The sequence below is a fragment of the Miscanthus floridulus genome, chromosome 4 (assembly GCF_019320115.1).
Source record: "Miscanthus floridulus cultivar M001 chromosome 4, ASM1932011v1, whole genome shotgun sequence".
Classification (NCBI taxonomy): domain Eukaryota; kingdom Viridiplantae; phylum Streptophyta; class Magnoliopsida; order Poales; family Poaceae; genus Miscanthus; species Miscanthus floridulus.
In genome coordinates this window covers 18,979,430-18,989,679 of record NC_089583.1, presented here as the reverse complement: position 1 = coordinate 18,989,679, position 10,250 = coordinate 18,979,430, and the positions used below count along the sequence as shown (strand labels likewise).

The 10,250-nt window shown below is 47.9% G+C and overlaps 2 protein-coding genes across 2 annotated transcripts; both read right to left on the bottom strand.

Annotated features, from left to right (window-relative positions):
• Positions 1-298: 298 nt before the first annotated feature.
• LOC136548175 (uncharacterized) lies at positions 299-742 on the bottom strand. Its single transcript, XM_066539792.1, has one exon. It carries the CDS (start codon positions 740-742, stop codon positions 299-301), a length of 444 nt encoding a protein of 147 aa, XP_066395889.1.
• Positions 743-7,084: 6,342 nt separating this feature from the next.
• Positions 7,085-7,648, bottom strand: LOC136548174 (uncharacterized). The gene has a single exon (XM_066539790.1). It carries the CDS (start codon positions 7,646-7,648, stop codon positions 7,085-7,087), a length of 564 nt encoding a protein of 187 aa, XP_066395887.1.
• Positions 7,649-10,250: the final 2,602 nt, after the last annotated feature.

The window sequence follows — 10,250 nt, the reverse complement described above, 5'->3', positions numbered from 1 at the left end:
AAGTGTGCTTTTTTAAGAGATCCAACCAGATCGAGTCCCTAGACCATGAACGGCCAGGTGATGGGGATCGTCTGGAGCGCTTGGGCCGGTAGGTGAGTCTACCGAGCGTAGTACTAGCACCCTTCGTAGGTGCGTACGATTTGCTTGGCGTCGGCTACCGTGGTAGGCCAGTAGAAGCCCTATCGGAACGCATTCCCGACTAGGGTTCTGGGTGCGGCATGGTGACCGTAGACCCCACCATGGATATCACTCAAGCAAATGTTTCTCTCATTCGATAGGGATCCAGCGCTGTAGGATTTCAGTGTGACTTTGCTTGTAGAGTTTGCTCCTCACAAGAACAAAGGACTTGGCGCGACGTGTGCCATGGGGCCACCGTCTTATCCATTGGTAGCATATCATAGAGGAGGTAGTCGTGGTAGGGCATCCTCCAGTCGACTAGAGGGTTAGGCTCTATCGCTGGGTCCTCTTCAAGCTCCATGACTTTGGGGCCGGATGGAGCCGACGATTGGTCAGCCCCCGAGCCTACAATGGGTGGACCATCACCAGCTTGTTCTAACCCCTCGTATTGAACCAAGGGCTTGTGTTGGTCGCTAGCAAAGACACCCATTAGCACTGGCTCTCGGTCGGATGTCACCTTTGCCATCGCGTCGGCCGCCTCGTTGAGATGCCTCAGGATGTGGTTGAGCTCAAGGCCATTGAACTTGTCCTCTAGCTGGTGAGCTTCTCGGTAGTATGCAGCCATCTTGGCGTCATGGCAGCTTCATTCCTTCATGACTTGGTCAATGACTAGCTGGGAGTCCCCCCGAACATCGAGGCGTCGGATGCCCAACTCGATGGCCATGCGTAGGCCATTGATGAGCTCTTCATATTCGGCCACATTGTTGGAGGACAAAAAATGGAGGCGAACCATGTACCTCATGCGTACCCTGAGGGGTGACACAAAGACTAGTCCTACGCCAGCACCCTTCTTCATCAGCGATCCGTCGAAGTACATTGTCCAGTACTCTTGGTCGACGATCGCTAGTGGCATTTGGACCTCGGTCCACTCTACCACGAAATCAGCCAATACTTAGGATTTGATGGCCGTCCGGGAGGCATACGCTGTAACACCCTAGGTGTTAGCCTTGCACAATTTGACTTGCATAGCATGAGCATGAACCTCAAGCATTCACGTATAAGCATTTACACTTGAAACATGAGACTGAAACATGTGCAACATTGCTTGTTATTTTATGTTTCTTTGTATATATGCATATGATCATGAGTGAATACATGTAGATGGCTGATATGAGTCACAAAAACATGTTAGCAACACTTAGGTTAGCAAATGGAACATTGTTCATGAATGTCACCTTTCATGATCAAGCACTTAAGTAAAGTTACATGTGTTGACCTGGATAGCCCTATGTGTGACTAATACATGAAATGATTGTGTGACCTTGCCAATAGCTTAAACATGTTTATAGTATCATTATGAACAACTTTGATATTCATGGTTAGGGGTAAATAGGTCATTAGGTCAGAGTTCAAGTACAAGTCATCAATTGAATGTAACATGTTTGACCAAGTTTGAACTATGTGCTAGAGACCTTGCATGGAGGTGGTCACTAAAGCAAAGTTGTAGTGTTTGGCAAGAGGGACAACTTTTGTTTTTGGGTCATTGACTGGTTTAGCTCCTAACATGCTTGAATTAGGCTACAAAAATCATCAAATAACTGTTTTCAACACTTAGCGAAATATTCTAAGTCTTATGCGAAATATTCTAAGTCTTATGCTCTGACAGTCGGACAAGCTCGACTTTGAGAAGACATAAATCGAGATTGGTTGAGAATTAGGGCTTGAGTTCTAAACAAGAATTGGAGATGGTACTTATGGCTACAATTTTTGTTTGAGTCATTCGGTGAATCACTTTGTATCGTGAGGAATTGCGCTGTCAAAACATGCTGTCAGGCTCTGCTTTGGACACTGACGAACTGAATCACCGTTCTGCGGTGGCCGACCGGCTTCAGAGCCCGTGTGCTGCGTGGAGCCGAGGCACACCACGTGTCACCAGCGCCCTACCCCGTGCGACCAAGCCAGGCCAGAGCCGGCCTTAACGCCCCCAGCACTGAGCTACACTCGCCATTTCCATTTTTTTGCTCCACCATCGCTGTAGCGCTCACCCGCAGCAGCAGCCACAGCGCTGAGCGTCTGCCATCGCCATTCCTGGCATCAGCTCTCTCCACCTCACCCATTCACCAACGTAGCTACGCCACTACCCTCCCCAAGCCTCACCATGTCTGCCCGTGCTCGCTGACTGTGCTCGGTAAGCCTCAGCACCGCGCACGAGCTCGTCGGAGTTCCGCCGCTGAGTCTGTCGTCGTGGCCACGCCATCCCCATCCACCATTGGCCGTGCAATCTTGTGCGCTTGGTTCACCTGAGTTCGTAGATGCTCATCCTAGTTGTGATTTGGGTCTCCATGGTCACCGCCGGTGTTGCGCCGTTGTCCAGCTCCGCCAAGCTACCATGGCCGCCGCCGTCGTAGTTAGCGCCGGTGAGAGGCCCAACCAAGTAGCTCAATCGGTGCGCTAGGTCACGAGGGTCATAGTAGTAGTGGTGCCATCGCCGGTGAAGCTCGTCATCGATGAGCTCTAGCCGCGCAAGCATTGTACAGCGCCGCAGCTCTGTTTTGTTTCACTGACAAGTGGGGTCACTGATTCGTGGGTCCAACCGGTCAGCGACAGTAGAGAGTAGGATAGCTCATTTAATTCTAGATTTCATGCTATTTTGTAAATTTTATATCTAGAGTTTGGGAGATCCAAAATTTGTAGTTCAAATTTGGTTAAGATCTTGGTGAAGTGTAGTATTTAGGAAAAATATGATATTAGCATTTTCAGTAAAGTTTTTGGAAGATTTAAATTGAAACTTGAAATATGTTTTTGAATGCATGCAAACTTGTTTATTTTATATCTAGAGTTCCTGTGCTCCAAAAATTATGAACTTTTGTGGTAAGCTATTATTGACATGTATGAGCTCTGCTAAAAAATTTAGGATCAGTGAATGTATAGATTTGTAGTTATAGATTTTTCTTTTATAAATATGTAATCTTTGTATGAATTTTTATAAATTAATTATGAACCTAATATTCATGAAATTTGTTGGAGGTTATCCTAGTACCATATGGATGTTAGGAAAAATATAAAATCTGTTTCTTGACACTTTTCACTAGGGTTTTCTATTTTTGCTATTATAAGCCTTTCTACCTTATCATTTTTGTATAGAATGTTCTACTTGGTACCATGACATGAAACTTTTACAGTAGTCTTTTGGTAGTATTAGTAAGGCACTATAATTTTTTAGAATTTATGATGCACATTTAGTATATGTTTATTATTTAACCTAAGTATCAAAATAAAATAATAAGGGCATTTAAATAAATAGTTTGGGCTTCACCATTAGGTTTTCTTGAGTGTATTTGGTATGCTTAAACTGTTGGTAGAATTTGTGTTGTCAAACTTTGAATGCTTACATGAAGTAAAAGTATTGTTGCTTTATAATGCGAATTGGAAGTGTTTCCGGACATATTCTGTAGTTTAGTGTGTTCCATAGTGAAAATGATGTTTGCTATAAAAATGGTTAATAACAAAGTTGTAGATAAGTTCTTCATACATCTTGTGTTAAAATTTCGGGACCATAGACCAAAGGGTTTGGGAGTTATAGCTGTTTAAAGTTAGTAGTTCCGAATTGCTTATCCTCTGGAATTTCTGGACAGCACTGGATGGCTTCTCTGTTTTGGTTAATATAAATTATTAATTAGCTTTTGGTGATTAAATAAGAGTTGTAGAAAATTTTATAAGTTTTCTAGAAAGTCCAAGATCACCACCTTTGGATAAATAGAACTTCAGTTATGAGTAAAATAAGTAGCTGCTGTTTTGTAGTGTGGTACATGAACTACTGAAGTGTTTGATTGAGTAATTAAGAAGAGATATGCACATACTCAGTAAAACACGATACACTTGTTATTAGTTTAGCACCATGATGTTAAGAATACTTACAAGAATGCATTCATCATGTATCATCAGATTATACTTGTCATGCATACATTCGCAATACCTTATGCCATATTCATGCATCTAGGATTGGAGGAAGAAATAACGTTGCTAGAGTTCGACGAAGTAGAGGAAGGGGACCAGCAGGAGAATCCTCAAGCCGCAGCTCCTGAAGGCAAGGAGCAGAACCCAGAAGAGCTTCCGAAGTGTCCTGATCACCGCCCCACTTCCTTTTTGAAAGGCAAGCCCCGGAGCATTCTAAGTCTCCCAGTAATTTACAAATGATTACTTAAGTTCTTATGATTGTTGCATTAGGTTATAAGAGTTGAATGGAACCACTTGATGCATATAAATTCCTTGTCCAGATATATACACTGTAACCCTATGTAGGTCTAGGATCGAATATATGCTTAGCCATGCTTAGACCGGTAGAAGTCGGGTGATTTCCTGTCACCTGCGAGATATAGGTGGATACCGGAGCACAGTTGGCTATATTTGCTATCGTGGAACAGAACCATGGGGTAAAAGAAAAATCAATGCCGGGCGAAGTCTATGCATAGGTTGACTCATGTGATTCTGTCTGTGCCAATTAAGGATCGTACCGTTGTTGGCGCTTCTAACAAGATTGAACGCATGCCTATCATTTAGCTGGCCGGATAACTCGTTCCGACCGTGAAGCCGAGTAGCTCAACTCAGGCCAGGTCTCGTTCTATTGTGCGCTCCTTGCAGGGAACCAAACTGAGCCCAAGGGCAGGGTAGTCCAGAACGTCCTGGCATTTGGTGTCCCCGATTGTGCGGCGTGGTACGAACCCACGAAACATGTACCTGAGTTGTACCAAAAGTGACCTAAGGCGACTAATGATCTGGTCTGCCAAGGTTTATGTTAGGAATAAATTCTCAGCTGGTTGAAATCGATTCGAATCGCCGTCTCTCCCGGATAGTGAGAAACTTGGCTAGTCCCAACATCGTAGTAACTGTGTTATGGAACATGATGGTTCGAATGAGTATGGAATTACAATACCTGCTATGGTTACTATTGTATGCTTTTAAAATGAGATACCACATGTTTGGCATAGGTTAGTGGCTAATTTAGAGATGGATAGTTATAATTAACTTGATAACAGAATCATAATTATATAATTAAATTAATCGCTTTTATGCAAAATGTTGTCAAGCTATCTCCACTTATACAGCCTTGCATGATCCTTGGAGTCATTTTATTTCTGGTTTATGACGGGTAAGTCTAGCTGAGTACCTTCTTGTACTCAGGGTTTTATTTCCCATTGTTGCATATGGCACTGTATATCATGGTTATTGCAAGAGTTGCTTCTATCCCGCTGTGGATGAGGAGTAAGCCTTGGGCCGGCTTCTTTATTAATCCCTCTACTTGCTTTTGTGGACTGTGATCATATTTTAGCACTGTATTAAACTACATTGGAAACTTTACTTTTAAACTTAATTTGCTTCCGCTTTTATCTATCAAACTCAGTTTGTAATAACTTTGTTTCATACTCTAATGATGGAAATGTATCTGTGAACTTTATGTAATATGTGACATGTATGTTGAATCATGTACGATCTTGGTTGTTATAAATCATTTATCGAGACCCGTCATGGTACTCGACGGACTACCAGGTTTATATGGGTTCAAGTATGACAGTGCGACCGCTTGCGTGCTGCCATTGTACTTGTACTCTTATAAATTGGTCGGTTCTGTGACATACGCAATGCCCTGACCCATCAACTCAAGTGCCCACTTCGCGATTCTTCCCGTGGCATCCTGGTTTTGGACGACCTCACCGAGGGAGAAGGACGTCACAACTGTCACCAGATGTGACTTGAAGTAGTGGTGCTGCATCCTCTTGGTGATGAGGATGGTGTATAGGAGTTTCTAGATTTGGGGATATCGGGTCTTAGAGTCGGATAGGACCTCGCTAATGAAGTACATAGGGTGCTGTACTTTGAGGGCGTGCCCCTCTTCCTCTCGCTCCACTACTTGGGTGGTGCTGACCACCTGCGTGGTGGCCATGACGTAGAGCAGAAGGGGTTCTCCATAGGTAGGAGGAACCAAGATCGAAGCCTTCATCAGAAGCTGCTTGAGCGTGTCAAGTGCCTCCTAGGCCTTAGACATCCATTTGAAGTGGTCAGCCTTCTTTAGAAGTTGATAAAGGGGAGACCTCATTTGTAGAGGCACGAGATGAAGCGGCTGAGTGCGGCGAGGCACCCTGTAACTCGTTGTACCTCCTTCATATTCTAAATCGGGCCCATCCTTGTAATGATTGAGATCTTCTCTGGGTTGGCTTCGATGCCATGCTCGAAGACGATGAAACCAAGTAGCATGCCCCTTGGGACCCCAAAAACGCACTTCTTGGGATTGAGTTTGATGTCGTTTGCTCAGAGTTTTGCAAAGGTCTGCTCAAGATCGGCTACAAGGTGGTTAGCCCGTTTGGACTTGACCACGATGTCATCAATGTAGGCCTCAACAGTCCGTCCGATGAGGTCCTTGAAATACTTGAGCATACAACGTTGGTATGTAGCCCAGAGTTCTTCAGACCGAATGGCATTGTGACGTAGCAGAACAATCCAAAGGGAGTGATGAAAGATGTCGTGAGCTGTCAAACTCTTTCATCGTTATTTGATGGTACCTGGAGTACGCATCAAGAAAGTATAGGGTTTGGCACCCTGAGGTAGAGTTGACTATTTGGTCTATGCGCGGCAAAGGAAATGGATCCTTTGGGCACACCTTGTTGAGGCCCATGTAGTCAACACACATCCTCCATTTCCCACTTTTCTTTCATACAAGAATGGGATTGGCCAACCACTCTGGGTGGTACACTTCCTTGATGAATCCGACTACCAAAAGCTTTGCGATCTCCTCACTGATGGTCCTGTGTTTCCCCTCGTCGAAGCAACGCATGTGCTGTTTCATCAGCTTGGAGCCCAGGTGGATCTTCAAGGCATGCTCGGCGACTTCCTTCGGAGTGCCTGGCATGTCCGAGGGTTTCCACGCAAAAATGTCTTTGTTGGCACAGAGGAAGTCGATGAGCGCGCTTTCTTATTTAGAGGAAAGTGTGGTGCCAATGTGCACCACCTTGCCCTCAGGGCTGCTAGGATCTATGAGGACCTCTTTGGAGCCCTCCGCTGGCTCAAAAGACCCGGTCGACTTCTTGGGGTCTGGTGCTTCTTCGGTGACCTCTTTCCTGATGGCCGCGAGCTCTCCAGTGGCGATGATTGCCGCACTGTGATCGTAGTAGTCAATCTCGCACTCGTAGGCATGCTGGAAGGAGGTGCCGATGGTGATGACCCCGCCAAGGCCCAACATCTTAAGCTTGAGGTAGGTGTAGTTGGGAATGGCCATGAACTTCATGTAGAATGATCGTCCTAGGATGGCATGGTAAGTTCCGTGGAAACCCACCACTTCGAATGTGAGGGTCTTCGTCCTGTAGTTGGACGGACCCCCGAAGGTGATGGGCAGATCGATCTGCCCAAGTGGCATGGCCTGCTTTCCAGGCACAATGCCATGGAAAGGCGCTCTAGTTGGTTGGATGTGCACATGGTCGACGCCCATACCATCATGTGTCTCGACATACATGATGTTGAGGCCACTGCCTCCATCCATCAATACCTTGGTGAGCTGCTTCGTGCCGACGATTGGGTCGACCACGAGCGCTTATCTCCCTGGCTATGGGACGCTCTCCGAGTGGTTGGTCCGATCGAAGGTTATAGCGGACTCTGACCACCAGAGGAAGGTAGGTGTGGCCGGTTCGGTCGTATAGACCTCGTGGTGCATGACCTTCTAGCAGTGCTTGGGGTCATAGGCCACTAATCCTATGAAGATCATGAGGCAGCCATCCGGCGTTGGGAAACCGCCATCCTTCCCCTTGGCATCATCCATGGTAGGGTCAGGGTCCTTCCTTTGCTCCACTTTGTTCGAGCCTCTAGACAAGAACCACTTCATGAGGCCGCAATCCTTGTATAGATGCTTGATGGGGAAGGCATGGTTTGGGCATGGCCCCTCGAGTAGTTTTTTGAAGTGGTTCAGAGTGCCCTCCATGGGCTTCCGACCACCCCTACGGTCAGCGGCGGCCACGAGTGAGCCCTCACGCTATTGCTTGTTCTTCTTTTTTGCAGGACGATTGGAGGCGCCTTTGCCGGTGTCCTCGTCCTGCCTCGCCTTGCCATTGAGGCGGTCAAAAATCACTCCAACCACTTCTTCGCCTGAGGCATGGCTAGTGGCGATGTCGAGGAGTTCCTTGGTGGTTCGTGGGCCCTTGTGTCCCAGCTTGTGAACCAGGGACTCGCAGGTGGTCCAAGATAGCAAAGCTCCTATAACGTCGGTGTTAGCGACGTTAGGTAGCTCATTGCATTGCCAGGAGAAGCGCTGGATGTACCCACAGAGGGTTTCTCTAGCCATCTGTCGATAGTTCTTGAGGTCCCACGGGTTCCTAGGGCACTTGTATGTGCCTTGGAAGTTTCCACGAAGATCTCTTTTAGGTCCGCCCAACTTTGGATTCTGTTGGACGGGAGGTATTCCAACCATGTTCTTGCTGAATTGGCCAAGAACAATGGAAGGTTGTGGATAATGAAGTCGTTATTATCTGCACCACTGGCTTGGCAGGCAAGCTGATAGTCCTCGAGCCATAGTCTGGGGTTTGTTTCCCCATAGTACTTTGGGATATTGGTTGGTGGTCGGTACCTTGGTGGGAAGGCAGAGTTGAGGATGTATCAGCCAAAGGCCTAAGGCCCCAGATGGTCAGGGCTCGGGCTTTGGTCCTTGCCGTTGTTGTAGCGTCCACCACTATGACGGTGATAGTCGTGGCTAGCTCCCTCTCTTGGGTCATCGTAGGCACATCTACGGGCATCGAGGGTGTTGCGTGCATCACGGTTGCGGCCGAGACACTGATGCATCAGGACCATGGTGTGCTGCCTACTTCCTCGTAGCTCTGGGTGGACCGATGTGTCCATGCCGAGGCACTCCGAGGGCATGCACTGGCTGGTGTCGAGCTCGCATCACCGAGACAACGAGCTCTTAGCCTGCTGCACCACCACATGCTCGAGCAGCGTGCGAATCTCGTGGTGGGCCCGATGATCCTCAGGCGTCGCGACAATGGCCACCGTAGCGATGATGTTCTGGCTCGCCCGGGCAAAGCGAGGGAGGGCTTCTTCGTCAGTGATGATCCTCCAGTTTACGTCGTGGGCCATGGCGCATGTGCGCCCACCATCTCCATGGCGCTCGATCTCCCGATCGAGCTTTGTGCATTCCTACTCGAGCTAGAGTCGCACTTCCTTGATCTCTCGGTGTCGGGCTTTCAGCTGCCCCACCCGCATGCGAGGTGGGGCCGCTATCTCTCCCTCGGCCTCATCGTCGAGGTCGTTCGCTGGGGTAGCCTCCTCCTCGTGGATGCCTTCGATGTGTCCCTCGAGGGTACCTATCATGAAGCATTCACAAGAGGGTGATGGCTTCCCCTACTGGAGTCAGAGCCGAAGGGTGACTCTGGCTCCTCTACGAGGAGGTTGTAGAAAGACTCCACGACATGTTCGATCACCCCCATGAACTCATTGTTCGTGGGGGATGAGATCATGCGTTGTGCCACAAGGTGGCCAACAGTCTCAGCGGCGTTGCAGAGACTGAATGAGGGCACTATCGGGGCACTCCAGATGAGGTCTTCCGAGGAGAACGGCTCTCTCCCGGTAAGCAATGCCATGATGTTGGCAGACGAGAAGGTGAGGTGGCGTAGGTTCTCCTGGGACGGTTGGGGTCCTAGGAGGACGCCGAGCTGACGCTCCAACCTTCCATAGTCGAAGTCGAGGAGCTAGTCGCTCCTAGGGGTGTGGGCCTCTGGCGCATGTAGTCGTAGCTCCTCGAGCATCTTGGTGATCGCGTCAAGGCCGGTGGAGCGGAAGGGTTGAACAACAACAGGCACCCACGCCAGCTCTCCCTTCGCCGTGACTTTGAAGTCTAGGTCCCTGAAGCGCACGTGTGCACCCGGGACCCAGCTGATGCCATGACTAGCCATCCATGGCCTGATGTTATTGTCGAGACGCATAAAGTCCCCTACCTGGCGCGCCAACAATCGGTGTTTCAAGTAAACACCAATGAGTAAATTTGTGTTATTGTGCGTCTGGCCTAGATGGTGTGCTAAAAAGACACAAGGTTTATATTGGTTCAGGCAGAATGTCCCTACGTCTAGTTCATAGCGATTGCTCATGTTATTAGCACT